Below are 24,363 nucleotides of genomic sequence, written 5' to 3' on the forward strand. Positions count from 1 at the left end.
CCTAGTGCCTCACTCAGTTTCATTTCTCTCCAGTAACTAGTTCAGGAATGAAAATACACTAGACCAGGGGTGTCAAACATACGGCCCAGGGGCTGGATCCAGCCCTCCAAGACCTTTAATCTGGCCCACGGCTAATTTTCTACTAAAATATTGTTAATTTTCTGCGGTGTTTATCACAGTTTATCTCCAGCGTCTCTGTACGTGGCCCCTCCCACCAGAGCAGCACAAATGAAGACTTGTCTTTTTCCAAACGCTCTTAAAGGACGATCGTTTTGACTGTTGACCGTGACACCTTCATCAGCAAAATGTCAAAAATGAGAAAAGTGGAGCCGAGTGCAGGATTTTACAACAAAAATGGACTTATTCCTATTTGCATACAAGTTAATGTTAAAACATTGTGTTGAAATTGGATTTTTCTTAAAAGTTTCAGGTTGTTCATTATTATAATATTTCGTAAAAGAAAGAGTTCATCAGTTAAAAAAGATTTCTGTAATAGATTTGTGTTTCTCTGCACAAATATTTGAACTTATTGCTATTTTTGGGGTTTATATGACATGAGTTTTCTGATCCAGCCCCTTTAGGATCAAAGTAGGTTGGATACGGCCCCTGGACCAAAATGAGTTGACACCCCTGCACTAGATGGTTTGAAAAAACCCTGGAAGTGTGATTCCGGGCATCAGCCAATCAGCGAAGAGCCGTACATTCTGTGTTGTCAAGGATTAATGAGATCGAGGATTTAAAGCCAGAACAAAGAGAATGTTTGGTGAATTTTATGAAGGGGAAAGACGTTATTGTCCTTCTTCCTACAGGATTTGGCGCATTACATACGTCTCGACCAAACAGCAGCGATTGGTTCAATAAAAAAAAAGTACCCGCCTACCGACGAGCGAACGAATCCTAATGCTGCAAAGTCGGGACAGTTTCCAGGAAGTGAAACCAGCTGATAAATCGGGCTAGACTAGAACTGTGTCACTGGGGCTTTATTCTTGGAACTGAAAAAGCTGGATCAGTGCATTGACGTTCTAAACCACCATTAGTCCAATATCGATTCTCGGGCTTTGAGCGCTTCAATACCTGATATCAGCTTTACAATGACGTCCTTGTTGTACATGTTTCATACATCAGTGTCCCGGTTATGATCGGGCTATTTGAGTATCTTGCTTTGATGCATGTATACCAGTTTCAGTATCCCGAGTATCCTGAGCTCCCTATGCTAAAGATTGTTAAACGAGAGGTAGAAGCATAGAAAGCGATAGAAGCCTTCTACCATTCACCCTCTTTGAGAGCGAGAGAGAGCGAGGAAAACAGACAAGTATGCAAATTAGGGATGGGTATTCGATAAAATTTTCTTAATCGATCGTCGGAAGAATTAACGATTGATTATCGATTAATCATTAACGTTTTTATATTAAAATTATCATCATTATTATTACTATCTGCACTACTAATCTGCATAAATAAATTCAACTTTACGACTTATTAACCGTAACGACTCTAGAGCCACATCAGCCCGTTTGACATTATAATGTGTTTAATTCAGTTTTGCGCAACTCTCACAGAAATGAAACTTAAAACCGCATCGCTAATTTGCATAAACTAAGCGAAGATAAAACTACAGCTCTTGTGTCGCTGATGCGGTCAATTTCTGGCAGATTAAAAGACATGACTCAGTGGAATACAGGTTAGTGTGACCAGATACAGGGGGTGGGAGGTGGGGACTCGTCATCGACATTGAGCGACTCTCACTTGGCAAAACTGTTTTCCCACTGGACGCCGAAACATGTACTGCTTTATACACTGTGCACATGGACTCACACTTGTCCCGAACGCAACAGAAAGCCTGGAATTTCTTGTACAAATCATCGTTAAATACGCATTTGTGCTTCGGTACGTTACAGACTGACCGAATGTTTGTGTCTCGCTCCTTCTGATGCAGAGACACATGTACAGACCCCTGTTTGTTCACGCTACACACAGCAACCTACATTCAGTTTTTCAATTAAAATTAACGTAATCGATGAAATTCTTAATGATCAATTATCGATTAATCGACTAATCATGCCCATCCCTAATGCAAATAGAATTTATCACGGCCGGAAAAGTTATCGAGCTCGGTAAAAGTGATTGATTGATTTATTAATTATCGTTACAGGCCTATCTGAGTATCAGAGCATCTGGAATCGATACCCAGTCAATACAATTTTACAGTATTGGCCCTGATATTGATACTGATATCAGTAGTTGTGTTGTCATGATACTCAGGAATAGACTCGATACTCAAGACCTGATACAGCTCGAGATCATTCTAAAGCGATTCAGGAAAGGTTCATTTCTGGACTGTGAATGTGACTTCCTCAAATTTGTAGTTTCAATACAAATTTATTACTGTAATTTGGTGCATTTTTATTTTAGACCTTGCGTAGCGCTGATGTCAGTCCTGTTTCAGTTCTGGTGAATCACTGTTTGTCGTGTCTTAACTCTTTGCCGTCTGTTTTCTTCGCGGTGTTTGTGGATGGGATTATAGGCGTTGAGAATGAGAGAGTCACTTTTGCAAACACATGATTTGGTGGAGCTTTTCTTGCGTGCGGGTGTGGCTGTGGTTCAGCTCTTGGCCCAAATCACTGTTTCACTTGTGCTGCTTTAATGCCACGTTCCAGGGAGTAGTTTGACTTCACCCAGTCAGCTGTTTCTGGATGTTTTTACCAGCACCTTCCTGGAACCAAACACTAAATAGTCTCATTGTTTGGGAGGACACTTTTTTTTTTTGGGAGTGCACAAATTATGATTCAGACTAAAGAGGAGTTTTTTAGACATTGCCGTCGGTCATTGGCCGATGATGAAGGCGAAATTTGTTCAGGAACTTTTTGGCTGACTTCTGTTACAGTGACTTCAGCGTAATCCAATCCAATCCACTTTATTTCTATAGCAGTTTCCAAAGTGCTGCACAAATACATAATAATAGCAACAATAAAATAAACTACTAAAATAATCATACTTGTCTTAAAATTATAAAACCAGTAAAATAAAATAAGAGCAAAAATCACAGAATAGCAATAAATAAATTAAACCAATAAAAATACATAAAAAAATAATAATAATAAAATAAATAATAATAATAATAATACTAATAATAATCTACAATTTAATACAATAAAAACATAATAAAAACAAGTAAATAAAACTGTAAAATAGACCCATGAGAATAAATAAAATCACATAAACAACAGAGGAGTTAAGAAGACGACAATGTCCATTAAGACCCAATTTTCCCTTGATTTAAAGGTGTGACTTTTTCGTCCCGTCTGCCACTTGGTTGTCTCCATGGAGATGTTATTGCTCTGCTTGGAAAGTTCCATAATATGGCATTAAATTTAATCACACAAATGCAACTTTATTTATAACGTACTTTAAAAACAACACAGGTTGACCAAAGCGCTGAGTCAAAGGCCACAGTGAACCAACGCGTTTTAAAGAAGAGATTTAAAAACAGGTACAGAAGAGGCCTGCGTAATGTGCAAAGGCAGCGCATTCCACTGTTTTGGTGCAGCCACCGGAAACGCTCTGTCTCTTCTAGAGCCCGACCGATATATCGGTTGGCTGATATGGGCACCTGGAGGTATATCGGCTATCGGCCGATATGCTTGCTGATAGGGGCCGATATTTCACATGGGCATGTGATACATCGTTAAAAATCTTAGACTCTCTACATTCTGTTCATTTAATCCAATTTACAGACAGATAAATGTCCTAATATGTGGCTCCACATCAGTATTTATCTACGGAGTCATTTGTCTGTGTGTGTCCGTACTGTCCCTGAACACACCACAGAGTCGCATCACTCATGTGTGTTTGTTTACACCTGCAGACACAGATCCAAACACTGAGATTATTTTCTTTTTACAGACAATCGGTTTGAGTCTGGATTAAAAGGACATTTATTAGTGCAGACTTGTGATGTGAGGAGGAGCCTGTGTGAGCGGTGAGTGTTGGAAATATGTCGACTTTGAAGCTAGTTTTGGTCATTTGTTATGGGTTAACTGCTGTAGCTCCCGCACATAAACAGACTGTTTTCTATTGGTCTTTTATAAATTGATTATATTGGCCGTATATTTGCTACTGGACCTGCACTGATATGTAAATGAGGTGTGAACAGACATGTGAATTATGACATTTGCGCATATAATTAATTACCGCGGCGCGCACGTATTTACGGCTAAAGGCTAATAGCGATTGTTTCTTTACTAGTTATGGGTCCGTCGCGAACGAAATGACTCTTAGAACCGGCTCTTTGAAGGGAACGACGGGAGCCTGATCCTTATTGGGAGCCGTGTTTTCTCTTTCTCTCACTTTTTTTCTCTTCACGCCGCGTGCAGACTCGTGGTTTGACAGCGGCAGCGGCTGAAAACGAAACTTTGAGAAATTTGCGTGTACATAGGAAAACAAAAAACAAAAAAACGAGCATATTTGGCTGTAGTTTAGCATAAAATAAATAAGTCCCGGTTTAGTCCTTTTTCAGTCCTGGTTTAGTCCTGATTCAGTCCTGATTCAGTCCTGCTTTAGACGTGCTTTAGTCCTGCTTGCAACAAAACAATCTGAAGAGCCGCTTGGGAGCCAAAAGAACCAGCAGCTTTTAGTGAGCCGAGCCAAAAGAGCCGGTTCTCTAAAAAGAACTGGAATACCCATCACTAGTGTCTAGAATGTGATGCAAAAATGCCATTAAGCCAACAGCGAGGACTTAAAAACAAATAAAAGCAGTTTAAAATCATGCATGTATTTGAGTTATATGTCTTTATAATACTGTCACCTGCCCACAGATCTGACCTGTAACTTGACCTGCTGGTATCGCCTGCATGTTTAATCCCAGTCTACAGGCAAAACGTTAACATCTCCAAGCAAGAAAGTGGCCTCTACCAGCAATAATACGCAGTGCTCCTTTAATATTTTTAATTTTAAAGGTCCTCTGTTTCACAAAATGGATACTTCTGAACTTTAAGACATGTTCGAATGTTGTTACCTCTTCGAAAACACACCTGGAGTTGTGTTTCGTTTCATTCACACATGTTAGAGTAACCATTTATTAATAGTTTGTCAAGATCTTCAAAGTTCAAAATGCACATTGTGGAACTAAGGCTGCGTTCAGACTGCAGCCTGAAGTGACCCAAATCCATTTTTTTCGCCCCTATGCTTCTGTATCTGATCTTTTAATGACAGTCTGAACAACACAGATCAGATTTTTCAAATGTGCCCCAGGCCACTTGGATATGTGTTCGTAAAACCAATACATATCCGATCTTTTGACATTCGACTTCAATCTGAACGGCCAGGTCGCATTCATCCCACCTACACGTCAGGCTCAGAGTCGAATCAATGGAGGGAAACTGAGGTTAGTGATTTCATTAATATTTGGGGGGGATCGCTGTATTCAGGCCAAACTGGTGGGAACTGGGCGGTTTGTAAAACGATTACCAAAGAAATGTCAGGCGGTCCTGACTCCAGCGTCAACGAAAAATAAAGAACCTGCGAGCCAAAGTTAAGGAGGCTAAAGACTCAAACAAACGAAGCGGCCATGGACGTGTAACCTGTCCATTTTACGAAAAACTGGACCATATTTTGAGAGACAAGCCCAACGTTTAGGCAACTTCGTGTTCTCCAGTGCGCTTGCAGGACACTTCTGGGGCGTTTAAAGTTCACACTGGAGATCACATACAAGTCGCATTTAATTGGAAAAGTGAACGACCTCGCAAAGAAGCTGAGCATCAAGCCCTGCAGTCTGAACGTAGCCTAAGTGTTTTCAGTTCGAGAGAAGAACTCAGCCTAAATATGCAGGATTTGTTGTGTTAAACATGTGTGAATGAAACAAAACACGAGTCCAGGTCTGATGAAATAAAAGAAGTAGAGTGCTTCCCTGGGTCATAAAAGAGTTAAAAACAACAGTACAGGTGCTTTTCGAGGGTTAAAACAGTAGTCTTTAAACAGAAAGTTACCCTTACTGGAAAATCTAAAAGGGGGCAAGGTACAAACCCGAGGCACTCTGACTGAATATACTAAAAGTCCTTTATTTCATGAAGGGACACCAACGCGTTTCGACAAGCAAGACGGTCTTTTTCAGGGCAGAGTGGTGACTTTCTGTTTAAAGACAACTCCTGGTCTGTTTTTGGTGAGGAAACAACATTATAAGATAGCTCAGAAAATAAGAGTAATATGAGCCCTTTAATTGCAATATAGAAATAGAAACTGGTCCATTGACTATAAAGCGGATCTACATTTTCTAACCCAGGGCTAAACCAGACCTCGAATAAACCTGGTCTAGACTATTATATAACAGAAGTAGTTCTATAAACAAGGGACTCGAGGGTCTGCATTGAAACTGTCAGAAAAAAGATTGTAATTGTAGACCGCCTCTTTCCTGTTACTAAAAATATGAGCGCGTTCTGAGCGAAACGCAAGTATGCCCAGAATGTGTGACCTTATAACTCTCAAATATGAACAGAATTTTTAAAAAACGTGTTAAAATGTCAAAAAACGGGACACAGAACGGCTCTTTCTAGTTTTCAGAGTTGTTTTTCTCACACCGTTTTACTGTTTCTTACGTAACTCGGGCTAATGGTGAAAGTTTGAGTGGTTGCAAATGTGGTATGTGGCATCAAAAATGAAACTAAAATCAAAACAAGTTTAGTCTCCTTTAACGGTGCATTGTGAGATAAAACTGAGATTGTATATTATTGCTTTGTCACAGAATGGCATTAAACATTTTTATCTTCATTGAGACCAAACCAGACCAGGTTACAGGTCAGGTCTGTGGAGAGGCGGCCCCGCTCACAGTAAGAATTCCTGTTTTTCTAGGTATTTTTGAGCTTTAAAACCACCTATAATTGAATAAATGTAAGGTAGAACTGTTTAATGCCATACTGTGGAACATTCTCTTCAGAGCAATGACATATCCATAGAAACAAGCAGGTGACGGACCACAAACCAAAAATAGAAACCAGAAATATATTTAGAATTTCGACGGAAAAACTTGAATCTCGAAATCCCATAATTTCTTCCTCGTGATTTTCCAAGTTTGTTTTTCTAAACCACCAGTTTTGTGAAGTGAAGTCTGCTGTTGTGATCTTTGGCTTTATTAAAATACAATGAGGTGAATTGTAAGACAAGGCGACATTATTCATTTGGGATCGGCTCTCGGTGTTTACCCCAGAGGCTTGGCGTGACGGTGCTGATAAGGCCTGTAGTCGAATAAATAAATGCTATTCATTCTAACTAAACGACGATTTATGCAGAAAAAAATGTAACATATCACATTTTTATACTGTGTTTTTCCACCTTCAAGGCTCAGGGTCAAGGAACCACACGCATTCATACACCAGTGTACACAAACACTGGGGGTGAGGTGGGTTAAGTGTCTTGCCCAAGTACACAACGACCAACCAATGATGTTTTTGTTTTGTTTTTGTTTTTTTTACCAACCTTCAGATCAGTGAGCAAACATTGTAACTTAAACTAAACCAGCGCTTCTAGGAAAAAGAAAACGTTTCGCTCATTCCGCAGAACCATTACCAAACGTGGACAAATCGCATCGTCACGTTCAGTCGACTACAAACGAGAGCAACGAGAATTTTAGTCACATCTCCAAAAGCGACTCCCGGGACAAACGCAGCACTTGTCCGTCAGTATTCCGCGCTGTGCTCACCTGCGTCACGAGGCGATCCGCTCCCGTGTCCTCCTCGATTTTAAAGATGATTTTAAAGATGATCAGCTCCTCTGCAATTTGGTACGCCGCCTTATATGACCTTAACAGAGCTCGCTGGTTTAGTGAAGCAGCATTCACAAAGCCGGATGATTCTTGGCAATATTCGACACGTTTTTGCTGAAAAAACTCAAGCGTCTCATCACCGTTATAGGGGCACAGTGTCTTTAAGCGACAACCAACATTTTTAGACGCAGTAAACACACCGGTCTTTCCTCGTTTCCCACCGTAGTCACAGTGAAGCCGAGCGTTACAGACACTTTACATACAGTTTGTTCTCTGCACTTCATATCTCCTGCTCTGTGCTGTTTGTGCATTTGGTCGGTGCAAAAAAACCTGACACCATAGTGCTAATACGCCCTGCGCTTGTATATGTGGGTCCGGTCAAGTGGTAACGGAGGGAAACGGGCAGATTTTTTTACATTCAAATAGCTCTTATTCAGAAACTAGAGGGACTATTGAAATAAGTAAAGTATCAGAATGTAGGAAAGAGTTACACTCCAACAGGGTCAAGTTAAACCTGTGATATTCTTTCAAGTTGTTGACAAAAAATAAAAAAACTAATTTCGGTAACGGAGGGAATGAAATATGCAGCACTTTTTGGGCAATAAATACAAACAGTGATAACTCTTGGTTCTCACTTACATATCCTTAACAAACTGGTTTGAATATTTGCTTCATATAGTTTTCTACCATATGGTACAAGATTAGGTTGAAAAACCTCTTACTTTTTGAGTCATGAGATTTTTTTATTAAGAAAGGTCATGGTAACGGAGGGAAAAGTAACGGAGGGAAAATTGTGCAAACAAGTAGAAGGTGCATGATTTTACATAATTTGTCAACTTTTTTTCTTCCGAATACTTTAATATTACTTCAAAATGAAAGGAAACTATTTCTCTATAAAATATGTCAGTTCCTTCCAAGCAAATTTTTATCATTTTAAATACTTTTTTTTTAAAAAAATCATGTGTACCTTCATCAACAGTTCAAAGATGATGGAATAACACAAGATATGATGAAATACATCCATTTATTTACATGATTTTCAGGTCTTTGAAATTTGGGAAATAATTTTTGTTCCATGTTTCATACATGGTCTGTTTAAAACGTATGTAACTTTAGAACCAAAAATGGCACAGAAAAAAGGTCAACAGTTTCATAAACTAGAGTACATATGTATCTGTTCAATACATTTTTATATCAGATGCATTAACTTGAATTTTTGGCCTTGATGTTTACTTCTGCTTGACCGGGCCCATGTGCATAAGATACAATGTGAAAAGAGTTATTTTGCATGAGATGGGCCCTTTAAATAAATAAAATGAAGTATTAACATCTCCATGGAGACGAGTAGAAAAGTTTCACAGTGCACCTTAGTTTCAGTTGTAGTCTCTGTTGTCTTGCTGATCTTGTTTTTATCGTGCAGAGCAGCTGCTTGTGGTGGGCCGGGTTTCACATCAGCAGACAGTGGGTTAAAGTGTAGGCCAGAGGAAAAAACTGCACCACGTCCGGAAAGAGAAGTCAGACTCTTTGCTCTGGGTTTCACACCTTTCTTTTGGTGGTGGACATACTTGGGTTTCAGAACGGTGAAAAATTAAAACTGTTGCCGTGGAGATTGACTAATCCTTTGTACTTTTAATGGGGCAAAGTCCAACGTTGCATCTACTGAAAGTCTGCAAAGCAACTGATACAAATGGCAACGTAAAGAGGAGCAAGAAGCAAATCAAAAAGGATGCAGTAGTTGTTGTAGTTGTTGTTGTAGGAGTTGAAGTAGTTTTACTAGTTTTAGTAGTTGCACCATGTCCTGAAGGAGAACTCATTGCTGTAGTTGTAGTAGTTGTAGTAGTAGTAGTAGTAGTAGTAGTAGTAGTAGTAGTTAGTAGTTGTTGTAGTAGTTGTAGTTGTTGTAGTAGTTGTTGTAGTAGTTGTTGTAGGAATGCTGTAGTAGTAGTAGTAGTAGGAGTAGGAGTTGCAGTAGGAGTTGTAGGAGTTGTAGTAGTTGTAGTAGGAATTGCAGTTGTTGTAGTAGGAGTAGGAGTAGGAGTTGTAGGAGATGCAGTAGGAGTTGTAGGAGTTGCAGTAGTAGTTGTAGTAGTAGTAGTAGTTGTAGTAGTAGTAGTAGTAGTAGTTGTAGTAGTTGTTGTAGTAGTTGTTGTAGTAGTTGTTGTAGGAATGCTGTAGTAGTAGTAGTAGTAGGAGTAGGAGTTGCAGTAGGAGTTGTAGTAGTTGTAGTAGTAGTTGTAGTAGTTGTAGTAGGAATTGCAGTTGTTGTAGGAGTAGGAGTAGGAGTTGTAGGAGTTGCAGTAGTAGTAGTTGTAGTTGGAGTTGCAGTAGTATGAGTTGTAGTAGGAGTTGCAGTAGTAGAAGTTGTAGTAGTAGTAGGAGTTGCAGTAGTAGGAGTTGTAGTAGGAGTTGCAGTAGTAGAAGTTGTAGTAGTACGAGTTGCAGTAGTAGGAGTTGTAGTAGGAGTTGCAGTAGTATGAGTTGTAGTATGAGTTGTAGTAGGAGTTGCAGTAGTAGAAGTTGTAGTAGTAGGAGTTGCAGTAGTATGAGTTGTAGTAGGAGTTGCAGTAGTAGAAGTTGTAGTAGTAGGAGTTGCAGTAGTATGAGTTGTAGTAGAAGTTGTAGTAGGAGTTACAGTAGTTGTAGTAGGAGTTGCAGTTGTGGTAGTTGTAGTAGGAGTTGCAGTAGTTGTAGTAGCTGTAGTGGTAGTCGTAGTTGTAGTAGGTGTTGCTGTAATAGTTGTCATTGTTGTTGCAGTAGTAGTTATAGTTGTAGTAGGTGTTGCAGTTGCAGTAATTGCAGTAGTAGTTGTTTTAGTTTTAGTAGTTGCACCTCGTCTGGATGGAGAAGTCATTGTAGTAGTAGTAGTAGGAGTTGCAGTAGTAGTGGTAGTCATAGATGTAGTAGTTGTATTAGTTTTAGTGTTGTTTATTCAGTCATTTGCAGAACTACAAAGATACAACCCCTTTTGGATTCATGGATTTAAATTCTCTGCAAACAACAAAATATTCAGTGTTTTTTTAAGTACAAAACCTGCTAAGCCTGTAGTTTAACTTTTTGCGACATGTTCTGAAATGCTCGTGACTCTTGTGTCCGCAGTTCAGATTTCAGTCTCCTCTCAAATATTAAAATTCCTGGAAATGTTTTGAAATGTGCATATTTTAAAAAGTTAGTAGTGACAGTAATGAGTTATTCCTTAAGGCCCCTGTTAAAAAAAAAAAATGTAAAAATTTGTAAAATAGTTTTTTTGCGAGTCATGTTAGAATGCTGTTACCTCCTCAAAAACAGACCTGAAGACTATTTTGTTTCATTCACACACGTTTGAGTAACACTTTATTATTAGTCTGTCTACATTTCCAAAGCTCCAAATGCTCTGTTCCACCTTGTGATGTCATGAAGTCATAGTTTTCAAGTTAACAACTCCTTTTACCTTTAGTTTAGTCGAGATTGGCAATTCCAGAGATGAAATTGTCCAGATGATTCTAGTGAAGGTGTATGGAGTTTAAAAACACACTGGAGCACTTCCTGTATTACTACCAGTGTTGGAAGTAACGTGTTATAAAAGTAACAAATTACTGTACTGTGTTGCTTTTTGCTGTAAGGCAGTAATGTGACGTTACGGGGGGAAAAATGGTAATATTTTACTTGGTACAAAGGTCAGTAACGCACTTTACAGTGTTTTTTTAACCTGGATTGAAGTGGAGGGTTTTTTGTTTTTCTTCATACAAATTCGCTAAAAATCACCTCGATATCAGCAGTGGTGAAACGGCGGAGATGTGCCCGTGTAGACCGTTATCGTGGGCGAAAGGACCGGTGCAGAACGTCACGCTCCACGGAGCTAAACGCAGCTAACGCCGGATCGTGCCCGGGGGGTTCTCTCAGAGGTGGTCCTAGATTCCAAGTTCTAGTCCAAGATTAGTCCTGGTTTGGTCCTGATTTAGTCCTGGTTTAGACACGGTTTAGTTTTTGGTTTAGTCCTGGTTTAGTCCTGGTTTCAGTTCTGGTTTCTGGACCTGGTTCAGTCCTGGTTCAGCTCTGGTTTAGTCCTGGTTTAGACCTGGTTTAGTCCTGGTTTAGACCTGGTTTAGTCCTGGTTCAGCTCTGGTTTAGTCCTGGTTTAGTCCTGGTTTAGACCTGGTTCAGTCCTGGTTCAGCTCTGGTTTAGTCCTGGTTTAGAACTGGTTCAGCTCTGGTTTAGTCCTGGTTTAGACCTGGTTTAGTCCTGGTTTAGACCTGGTTTAGTCCTGGTTCAGCTCTGGTTTAGTCCTGGTTTAGTCCTGGTTTAGACCTGGTTTAGTCCTGGTTTCAGCTCTGGTTTTAGTCCTGGTTTAGTCCTGGTTTAGCTCTGGTTTAGTCCTGGTTTAGACCTGGTTTAGTCCTGGTTCAGCTCTGGTTTAGTCCTGGTTTAGACCTGGTTTAGTCCTGGTTCAGTCCTGGTTTAGTTATGGTTCAGTCCATATGCGGCTCAAAAGTTCAGCATCTTCAGTTATTTTGGTGAAAGTAACTTAAAAGTGCTGCAATAGTCGTGTAAGGTTTTCCATTTTAAACACAGTAATATTGTCATGTAAGAAATTACTTTGAAATGACAGTAATAAGTAATAAATAACGCATTACAGTTTTAAAGTAACTTGCCCAACAGTGATTACCACATGACATCACAAGGTGGAACAAGGAATGCTTTCAAACATGTGTGACTGAAATAAAACACAACCCCAGGTCTGTTTGTGATGAGGAAACAACATTATAACAAGTTTCTGCCTCTTAAATGTCAGAATTGTATTGCAAATGTATAGACCTTTGTTTGTTGTATCTGTGTGTGTGTGTGTGTGTGTGTGATTAGAGACTGTCCATTAAAGACAAGGAGAAAAGTGAGTACTGTGCATTGTTCAGACAAACCTTACACTGGTCTTATGTAACACGGTATCACATAGAGTCTGGAGACACAGAGGAAGAGACAAACACAAAGAACAGAGAGACAGTCTGTACAAACGAGACTTCATTTCTTATAATAATTGAAAAATAGTTCATAATAAGGATGGGCATTCGATTAAATTCATTATTATTATTACTATTACTAATCTGCATAAATAAACTCAACTTTACAACATATAAACCATCACCACTCTAAAGCCACATCAGCCCGTTTGACATTATAATGTGTTTAATGCAGCTTGGACACATTTGTTTACGTTTTACAGGAACAAAACTTAAAACCACATGACTCATTTGCATAAACTATAAGCGCTGAAAAAAACAGCTCTTTCCTTGTGCGCTGATGGGACTGTGAGGCACAACTCCAGTGTTTGTGTGGGACGCAGACTCGTCTCCTCACGCTACACACAGCAACATACATTCAGTTTGTTGATTAGAAATGAACATGATCGACGAATTTCTTAATGATCAGTTATCGATTAGCCGACTAATGATGCACATCCCTAGTTCATAATCTGTGTACTGTCCAGGTGTATAGTACAGCCCTATCTAATCTCTTGTATATAGCAGAGATATTTTTATTACTGATTTTATATTTTATTTGTTCTTGTACATAGGATTAAAGTCTCTTGTGGATCGATGCAGTTCGTCTCAGTGTAAATCTAAGGCTACGTTCAGACTGCAGGGCTTAACACTCAATTTGGATTTTTTTGTGAAATCCGATGTTTTTTTCGAGGTCATTCACATTTCCAATTAAATGTGACTTGTATGTGACTCCAGTGTGAACATTAAACGGCCCGAAAGTGTCCCGCATGTGCACTGGAGACACGACGACGTCAACCGCAGCGAGCGTCTCTGTGTTTACGGAAGTTGTCCAAACATGGACGCGAGCATTGAGCACCTGGAGATTTTAAAAGTTCCTCTCGTACCGGAGCCAGAACATGAACAACTTACTTGTTTTAAGGAGGAGATTGAGAAGGAGAAGGACGAGGTTTTTGGTCGTGGTGTTTTGTGGGACAGCGGCAGCGACGTCCGTTGAAAGGAACGTGTGGATGTGGAGACGTAGCCAAGAGTGGTGAGTGGTGATGTGCTTCACTTCAGTGACACGGAGTTCATTAACAATTTTCGCCTACTTCAGCGCAGAATAGTGACGTTTGTGGCTTGTTGATAACGTGTAGGTGGATGGATGCACTTTGGCCGTTCAGACTGAAGTCGCATGTCAGAAGATCAGATATGTATCGGTTTCAGGAGCAAATATCCAAGTGTCCTGGGTCACATTTGAAAAAATCTGATCTGTGTCGTTCAGACTGTCATTAAAAGATCAGATACAGGTCACATAGGGGCTAAAAAATCGGATTTGGGTCACTTCAGGCTGCAGTCTGAACATAGCCTATGTCTACCAATGAGACTTCCTTGGTAGGGCTGTACGAAATTATTGATAAAGCAATAATCAAAATGGAGTTGGTCTTGGTCTTGTGTGCCCTGACAAAGACCCCACATGTGTCGAAACGCATGAGTTTGTTCCATGTAACCATTAAAGGACTTTTATTCTAGTGCCTGTGACTTTTTGACCGCTTTTTGCTTTATCGCAGTAAGTTTTTACGTTACAAGCCCGGGTCATCTTCACTGTCTGGAGCACCTACTGTGGACTTTTAGCTAAGATACCCTGAAACTCTTAGACAAACTTTATTGATCGACAAGAGAAATTATCATTATTTATGTATTATTATTTAGTGGCAGGATAACTATGACCATTGACATGCACTAGTCTAGCACCAGCGAACTCTGCAAATACAAGGACTGGATGGAATATTTTAAAAAGTGTCTCCACACGTCTCCAACACTCTGGATCACTAGGAAATGAGGTCCTATGTCCAAAATTCCAGACTGTCCCTTTAACAATTTCACATGTAACTAAATACTCTAAATACTGTTCACTACACCATTGTTTTTTTAGTGCAGAGAGGATGTAAAATCAACACCATTATACAACTGGCAATTATCCTTCACTGAACCACTGCAGACATTTCAACGCAACACTTGGTTTAAATCCTCTGTACACAGTCTGAGGTGATTCACTCACTGTGTTTTGTTTGGTCTGATGTCTGGGGAACAATGCATTCACTCATCTCTGTTATTATTATTATTATTATTTTTATTCTATGGGCTTATATTTATCACACTGTTGCGACTGAAATCTGCACAAATTGACATCATGGGAGCTGTTTAATGTCCTACTGTGGAACATTACAGACAGAGCAATGACATATGTGTAAAAACAAACACAAAGTGACATAGTGAACCTTTTAAAGTTCAGATATGTAGGTTAAAATATATAGATTTTTTAGTTTTCTGAATCCGTGTGTCATTCGTTCGTTCGTTTTTCAATATAAAACCAAAAATAAGAAAACAAAAAAACAACAGTTTTCTTCATTATTTGTCTCCAAAACCAAAATGAAAAAACGGATAATGATTCGTTTTTTCAGTTTTCGATTTTGTGTTTAAATGAAGAATGGAAAAAATGAATAACGGCCGTTTCCAGTTTATGTGACTCCCATGACTGCGATGCCGGACTTTTGCGCTGCACACGGACAGAACCAGGACTGATCCAGGGTCAGGACTGGTTGCGGTCTGGTCCCAGCCTGGTCCTGGTCTGGTCTCGGTCTCAGTCCCGCTCTGGTCCTCGGTCTGGTCCCGGTCTGATCCCGGTCTGATCTTGGTCTGGTCTCGGTTTCAGTCCCGGCCTGGTCCTGGTCTGATCTCGGTCTCAGTCCCGCTCTGGTCCCGGTCTGGGCTCAGTCTCGCTCTGGTCCCGGTCTGATCCCGGTCTGATCCCAGTCTGGTCTCAGTCTGGTCTCGGTCTCAGTCCTGCTCTGGTCCCAGTTTTGTCCCGGCCTGGTCCTGGTCTGGTCTCGGTCTCAGTCTCGCTCTGGTCCCGGTCTGGTCCCTGTCTGGTCTCAGTCTTGGTCTGGTCCCAGTCTGGTCCCGGTCTCAGTCCTGCTCTGGTCCCGGTCTGGTCCCGGTCTGGTCCCGGACCTGGATCAGTCCTGGTTCAGTCCGTATGCAGTGCAAAAGTTCGGCATCGAAAAACTGAAAAAAACTAATCATTATCCGTCTTTTCATTTTGGTTTTGGAGACAAATAATGAAGAAAACTGTTGTTTTTTCATTTTCTTATTTTTGGTTTTATATTGAAAAACGAATGAACGAATGATACACGGATTTTTCTGTCATGTTATAATGTTCCCTCATCAAAAACATGTCTGAAGAGGTTTTCTGTGCTATCTATGCATATTTTAGTAATCTTCCAATCTCTCTGGGGCACTATTCAAACCCCCACAAGCCTCTCTGTGCCACTCAAGCTCCAACACGACTTTTCATGAAACAAAACGACACACTACAACTAGGGATGTGACAATAACCAAAATATCTTGATATCGTATCGTCAAAGATCTCACAATAATATCGTGGACCATCACAATATATCAAATTAAATTTAAGCAAAGTCTCTTTGTTACAAAACTGTAACAAAATAATTTTGTAAAATACACCAAAAAACACTCTTGGCGATATATCGATACAGCAGCCCACGATATCGATATTGTATCATCACATTAAGCGATACTAGGGATGTAACAATAACCGAAATATCATGATATTGTATCGTCAGAGTCCTCACAATAATATCGTGGACCATCACAATATATCGCATTCGAGTTATGGCGCAGCCATAGGTAAAAGAAACAGAGGGAACTACATAGACCATGATCCTTTGCTCCATTTCAGTGCAGACTACAAGAAATAACAGTTCTAAGCACTTTTAAGTCTTAGTTCTTTGGATTAAGTCTTGTTAAAGCATTTTAAGAGGAAAAAGTTCTGTAAGCCTCCACAAAATATCGCAATAAATATCGTACCGTGAGATGTATATCGTGAAAATATCGTACAGAGAGATTTGGATATTGTTACATCCCTAATCGTGAGCCTCCCCACCATATCATGAGCTTTCCCAAGATATCGCAATAAATATAATATATCGTTGGATATCGTCACACCCCTAAGCAATACTCTTAGGGATGTAACGATATCCAAGTCTCATGATACGATATCGTCACGGTATGAATCTCACGGGATGATATTTATTGCGATATCATAGGAAAGCTCACAATTAGAGATGAAACAATATCCAAATCTCTCTGTATGATATTTTCACCATATTTATCTCACGGTACGATATTTATTGTGATATTTTGTGGAGACTAATATGCAACTTTTTCCTCTTAAAATGCCTTGACAAGACTTAATCCAAAGAACTAAGACTTAAAAGTGTTTAGAACTGTTATTTCTTTGTCGTCTGCACTGAAATAGAGCAAAGGATCATGGTCTATGTAGTTTTCTGTCTTTTTTTAACCTATTTCTGCACCATAACTCTTAATTTAAGCAAAGAGACTTGTAATTCGATATTTTTGTGATGGTCCACGATGTTACTGTGAGAACTTTGACGATACGATATCACAATATTTACATTATTATTACATCCTTTAATACGATATATTGATATTTTGATATTTTGGCACACCCATAACAAATAAAAAGTCAAAAAAATTCAATGTAATGTCTCAAAGAAGCACTGAAACCCAACTGTGGTGTGTTCGTCCTTAAAGGAGGCAGTCAGATATCCCGAGCGCGCATAACTCCGCCCCTCTGTGTCGTCGACTTGTTGACCTGATATACAGACACGAGCGCACCTCTCCTCCTGCATACTCTGCCTCTCTCTCTCTCTGTGTCTCTCCTCACCGTCCGCTCTCTCCTCTGTGTGTTTTTTAGTCTAAGATGCCCTAGGCCAGCAGCACAAGAAATAATGTGATGGCTTCGAAAGTGAAAGATGCAGTGGTGTGGTACCAGAAAAAGGTAAGTCCACGATTCTTTTATTTGCATAGTGTGGCTGGCTTTGGTTCGCATTTGAGGGTTACGAAATGACCAGAGATTTTGCATGTTTACTGGTGTCGGTTTTGCTTTAAATGAGGAAAAAAAATTGATTAAAAAAGTGCTTGTTTAATAGTGTGAAGTTTGCTATTCTTGTAGAGTTATAATTAAAGTTAAAATTAAATATGACACTATTTTCTGATCTATTTTATAATGTTGTATCCTCACCACAAACAGACCTGGAGTTGTGTTTTGGTTCATTCACACATTTTTTTTTTTTAACAATGTTTTTATTTAGTTTTTTGTACATTATGAAAGCATAATTACAATCTATTTGCCAGTTATGTACATGAAAACAAAAAAAAAGTTATAGCCATCCATACATTTATTTATTTATTTATTTTTTGTCCAACTTAAATATAAATATATATAAATATACATACCTACACTCAATTTCATTCACACATTTAACAAACTCTGCATATTTAGGCTGAATTCTTGTGCGAATAAAATAAAACACAAAAACTCCAGGTAAGTTTTGAAGCGGTAACAACATTATAACACAACTTAAAGCTCAATTTTGTGTAATATACGACCTCTAAAGCTCACTTTGTCATTTGCCGCATTTGCATTTACATTTGCAACTGTCCAGTGAGTGGTCAAACTCGAAAACAGCACTGTATTTTCTTAGATTTTGTCCTTAAAATGCATGAAACTTGCACATTTTGAATTGTAAAGTACAGTTTATCTGGCAAACTTGGACATTTTTATCAAATTTTTTGTCTCATAGTCTGATAATAACTTTTACTTAATTGATCCGACTGTAATTTGCTTTGCTGCGAACATAAAAAACGATTAATTGTCTTTGTAAACATTTACTCAAGCTATAATATTAACTTTTAATTCAGTGTATCTTTTACAATTTGTGCTTTTCGTGTTTGCTTAAAATGCTTTGTCGTATTGTTGAACATTGTCCTTGCCACTGGAAGAAATGACCACATTTAGAACAATCTGAGCTTCTGTTTTTAGCAAAAAATAAATAAAATAAAAATATAAATTAGGTCATGAATATTATGGATAGGAAAAACACAACGGACATCCTTTCTGGTTCCCAAAGCTCTCACAGTGAAAGTAATAATTATGTGACCTATCCAACTAGTTTTTAATTATAACTCGCAGACGACTTTTTGATTTGACTTTTGATTGAAAACTTAAAAAAAAAAAAGTAATACAAAAAAAAGTACAAGATCAAAGTGGAGATTATATGTAGGGCAGGGCACTACGAGCCAGACGAGTTTCTTTGTATTGATCGGTTTTGTTTTATTACCTGGCAGTTACGTTTTATTTTGTCTTGATTAAAAAAAATGACTTTCAGTTTCAGTTCCTTGATCGTAAAAAATACAGGTTATAATTGCAATTTGAGGTTAAAAAAATGATCACATTTCTTCATTTTTCTTTCATCTCCATTAAAAAGACTCAAACTGATCATTGGTAGGACTAAACCAGGGACTAAACCAGGCACTGAACCGGGACTAAACTGGGACTAAACCAGGACTAAAATGGGACTAAACCGGGACTAAAATAGGACAAAAACAGGACCAAAACGGGACTAAACGGACAACTAAAATGGGACTAAACTGGGACTAAACCAGGACTAAAATAGGACTAAACTGGAACTAAAATGGAACTAAACCGGGACTAAACCTGGACCAAAATGGGACTAAATTGGGACTAAAATGGGGACTAAACTGGGATTAAATCGGGACAAAAATTGGACTAAATTCGGGACCTAAAGGGGGACTAAAACGGGACTAAACTGGGACTTAACCAGGACAAAAATGAGACTAAACTCGGACTAAAATGGGACTAAACTGGGACTAAACTGGGACTGAAATGGGATTAAAATGGGACTGAAACGGGACTAAAACGGGACTAAACTGGGACTTAACCAGGACAAAAATGAGACTAAACTCGGACTAAAATGGGACTAAAATGGGACTAAACTGGGACTAAAATGGGACTAAACCAGGACCAAAACAGGACTAAACCGGGACTAAAACGGGACTAAAATGGGACCAAACCAGGACCAAACCAGGGCTAAACCAGGATCAGACCAGGACCAAACCAGGGCTAAACTAGTACTAGACCAGGACTAAACCAGGACTAGACCAAGACTAGACCAAGACTAGACCAAGACTAGACCAAGACTAGACCAAGACTAAGACCAAGACTAAACTAGGACTGAACTAGGACTGAGATAAAACCATATCTTTACTAAAGTTGCACTGCGCAGCTTTTCTGGTGGAGGGTCTGCTTTTTACTTATCTCCATGGAGATGTCAATCGCTTTGCCCGGAATGTTCCACGGTATGACTTTAAACATTTCAGTCTTGCATTTATCCATTACGGGTGTTTCTGTTGCTCAAAAAATAAAATAAATCCTGATAGTTTAGGTTTAATCTGTACTGTGGAAAATTATAAACAAACAATAACATCTCCATGGAGACAAGCGTTGGGCAGACCCTCCACTAGAAATGTTACGCAGTGCGGCTTTAAACCACACATGTAACCGTCGCATAAACACGCAGATATATCTCCTCCTCTTCTTCTTCTTCTTGTTGTTGTCGTGCTTCTCTCGTGGATGCTGTTGTGTGCCGGACTTCGGGCCCTGGTTTAAACATTAGGGTGTTGTGTTTCGTCTTGTTCCATGGTTTCAGATATCAGATCCTCCGCTGGACTCCCATACAGCTCCCCCCCCCCCTCCTCTGCTCACCTTACACCTGTCCCCGTGTCCTCTGCGGCGGCTTTGTTGGACCCCTTGTTGCGAGTCATTGGACTATACGTCGGCGCTGGGTGGACCTGTCAGGATCATCACGAGGGTCCGATTGACTTTGCTGATTAAATGGACTCGGCGCGTCTCGTTTTTAAACTGTACAATGCGTCGGTTTGTGGCTTTGTTTTGATATTTATTATGCCTCAAATTAGAGCTGCTCGATTATCAAAAAAAAACAAAAAAACAATCAGTGTTACGATTATTTTGGTCAATACTGAAATCAGGATTATTTTGTGGTTTCACGATGCATTTATTCAGCATTTCTATTTGTCAAAAAAAAAAAACATTGTTCTTGTTAATTCACAGAAAACATTCAAATTGAAAATAAATATACTGTATTTTTCGGACTATAAGTCGCTTCGGAGTATAAGTTGCACCAGCCAAAAAATGCGTTAATGAAGAAGAAAAAAACCCATATATAAGTTGCTCTTTTTGGGGGAAAGGTGTTTTGTAAAATCAGAGACCAGGAACCGAGATATCATGTTTAAAAGTCAAGTTCTAGTAAAAACAATAGAAGAGAGAACAACAGACTGTTAACGTCACATATGAACAGTTCTTCAGATAAACTATAACATAAACAACAGAACAGAACAAGTTTAACAAACTCTCCATCTCACTCCAAATCACTAAATCCATTCAATTCTTCATCCTCGGTGTCACTTCTGAGCAACTCCACGACCTCCGGAGGTAAACAGAGCGTCGCTTCCTCTTCTGTGTCGCTGTCGTCAGACTCAGCATCAGTTCTAGTTAGAATTATTCTGGTCTTTCTGAATCCCGACAGGATGTTTTCGGTGTCACTGAAGTTCAGGCTTTGTCCATCCATCCAGTGACTTCAGGAAAGTTTCATGGTTCATCCTCCCGGTGTCACAAGTTTCTCGCTCACTCCAAACTTTCTTTCTGCTGCTCGATTACTGTTTTCGGCTGCATATTTTGCTTCTTGCAGCAGGACAGAGGCTCTTTCTGCAGGAGACATGCGCAGTAGAGCCAAGTGACAGAGGTACAGGAGGAACAGGAGCAGCAGATACTGACACACAAGACTAGAACCTCTCGACTTCAGTGTGAAAATTTTAATACAAAAGGCGCACCGGAGTATAAGTCGCAGGAAACACCCAAACCAAGAAAAAAAGTGCGACATATTGTCCGAAAAATAGGGTAGGCTACAAATATGTACCTTGTATAAAACATAAAATGAATAAAATAAACTTTGAACATGAAACAAGGCAAAGAAAACATAAATGTATCCAAAAAAAACTATATATCCAGCTGTTCTACAATCTCCATATGTAAAAAAATTAAATAATTATACTTATTTATATAAAAACCATCCCAAAATAAACTTGAATTGGCTTTAAATTGAGATCGTTTGACACACAAATCGAAATTGCGATCAAAAGCCTTACCTCAAAAGCTTTATTGTTAGTGTTCGGACACAAACATCTCCCTTTCTAAACATAAAAGTGTCCTCCTCTGCAGCTTTTATTTTTATTTTTGTGTCTTTAAACACGTTTTTAGTGACATCCACCCACAGCTGCCTGTTCACTGCCTGATCTTTAAAGATGTATTGATTTGATCACGATTTAGCCAAAACTCCATTTCTGGGTTTCAGAACACATCATAACATTCTATAGGCCAATATTATTTAGTACAGATGCGGGCAGCTAAAATTAATGTTGTTCAGCTGCAGGTTTTTGGGGTAATACAGCGCGGTCTTGGGCCTAGTCAGTAATAGAAATGATCGGGTTCCATATTTGGGAATTTACTTTTACAATATAAAACACTGAAACGCAGTAATAGATAGGGGTGTGGAAAAATATTAAAATATCAATATATGGGGCGGACAGTAGCTCAGTTGGTAGAGCATTTGCCCACTGATCTGAAGGTTGGCGGTTTCGAATCCAGCTCTCGACATAAACATCACAGGTTGAGCGGTCAGATCCACTGACCCACAGTTTGGCTGGTGTGATTCCAGCTCCCACAGATGAATGCTGCCATTGTGTCCTTGGGCAAGACACTTAACCCACCTTGCCCACAGTGTCTGCGTACACTGGTGTGTGAATGGGTGAGTGGTTCCTTGTTGTAAAGTGCTTTGAGTGCCTTGAAGTTGGAAAAGCACTATAAAAAAATGTGACCATTTACCATTTCATATTGTTTAATGTGCTGATACAGTATCGATATTAGGGGTGTAAGAAAAAATCGATTTGGTGATATATCGTGATACTTCATTGCACAATTCTCGAATCGATTCAAAATGGATCTGAATCGATTTTAAAAATATTTTTCACAAAAATTCATTAGTTACATTCACAGTTCTCATGATTTTAAAAAGTTTATGAATTATATTTCATCCAATTGTGTTCTCTTGAAGGTGTAGTTGACTGACTGATTATTAGAAGTAATTATTGATAAATCCCAATATAGCATCCATTGTTTTAGTATCGGGATATATCGTGATATATTGAATCGTGACATGTGAATCATGATATGTATCGTATCGTCAGACTCAAGGCAATGCACACCCCTAGAGGGAACTACATAGACCATGATCCTTTGCTCTGTTTCTACTACAAGAAGAAATAACAATTCCAAGCACTTTTAAGTCTTAGTTCTTTGGATTAAGTCTTGTCAAGGCATTTTAAGAGGAAAAAGTAGAATATTAACAGTTTTGTTTGCCTCCAAAAAATATCGCAATAAATATCGTACAGAGAGATTTGGATATTGTTACAGTCCTAATCATGAGCCTCACCACCGTATCGTGAGCTTTCCTACAATATAGCAATAAATATCGTATCGTGACGTTCATACTGTGATGATATTGTATCGTGAGACTTGGATATTGTTACACTCATAATAGGGGTGTGCAAAAATATCAAAAAATCTATATATCGTATCAATACAGGAAACTCGTTTATGCGACACATTTGACATTTCCACTGTTTTGACGATTAAAATGTTTGTGTTTCATTTGAACTTTGCACAAGAAGACATTTCACAGAGGCTTTTAGTATCACAGTTACGATTTAGCCTTTATTTTTTAATGAAACATATCGAATCGATTTGAAATATATAGTATTGAATCGAAAGTGCCTATTGGCTGATTTTGGAGTTGTTATTGTTGCCTTGTTACTTGTTTATTCAGTGAAAATCGCAATTTGAATGGACACAATTTGCAAATCTTAAAGGCTGCAGCTTTTTTTTTTGCCATAATTTTCTCCACAAATAAAAGAACACCCTGTCTTATTCTGCATAAAAACTGCCAACCCTGAAGTTTAGATCTGTACAAACATGTTCTGAAATATGATTCTTGTATTTGGGAAAAAAAAATTATTTAATTTTTTTTCTCAAAATCAAGCAGTCTGAATGTGTTTTAAATCCAGTTCCAGTGTTTATTTAGTGAAGGCAGTGAGAAACCGTCAAGTATTGTTAGTTGAAATGACAAGGTATTAATAAGACATCAATTTTGACATCTTACTTTTACATTACATAAACCCGTATAAAAGCTTCTTCTGGGCGCAATTAAAATGTGAACTTCAGCTGATTCTATTATTAAAACCTAAATCTCAAATATAATCGCAGTCACAAAGCTTGTCACAAAAATAGCTGTTCGTTTTGTGGTGATGTGGTGAGACGCAAAGGCAACTGAGAAGTGTTTATGTGTAAGTGTCGGACAATAATATTTAATCCAAATGGGGGGGCAGCTGGAGTTAATTGTTGTAATACAGTGATATCTTGGGTCGAGTCACGAATAGATATGATCAAGTTCGACATTTGTGATATTTACTTTTGGACATTGCACAAAAAAATACAATGTAAGCAGTAAAAAAAAAACCCGTCTCCTGCCCCCCAGAGTATGACATTACCCCATTTTATAATCCACCAATTCCACATGCTGTACCTAATTTTGAAGGAACAGTCTGGAATTTTGGACATA

General features: G+C 38.9%; 1 protein-coding gene across 1 annotated transcript in view; it reads left to right on the forward strand.

The window, feature by feature from the left end:
• LOC110160006 (protein PHTF2) overlaps positions 1-24,363 on the forward strand; it is a 135,625-nt gene that overhangs the window by 32,871 nt on the left and 78,391 nt on the right. Inside the window, 1 exon segment of the mRNA XM_055154166.1 lies at positions 17,505-17,588. Coding sequence (XP_055010141.1) covers positions 17,544-17,588 — 45 coding nt within the window. The 5' untranslated portion in view covers positions 17,505-17,543.

The sequence above is a fragment of the Boleophthalmus pectinirostris genome, unplaced genomic scaffold (assembly GCF_026225935.1).
Source record: "Boleophthalmus pectinirostris isolate CB_2022bp ecotype Guang Dong unplaced genomic scaffold, ASM2622593v1 HiC_scaffold_18, whole genome shotgun sequence".
In the NCBI taxonomy this organism is placed as follows: domain Eukaryota; kingdom Metazoa; phylum Chordata; class Actinopteri; order Gobiiformes; family Gobiidae; genus Boleophthalmus; species Boleophthalmus pectinirostris.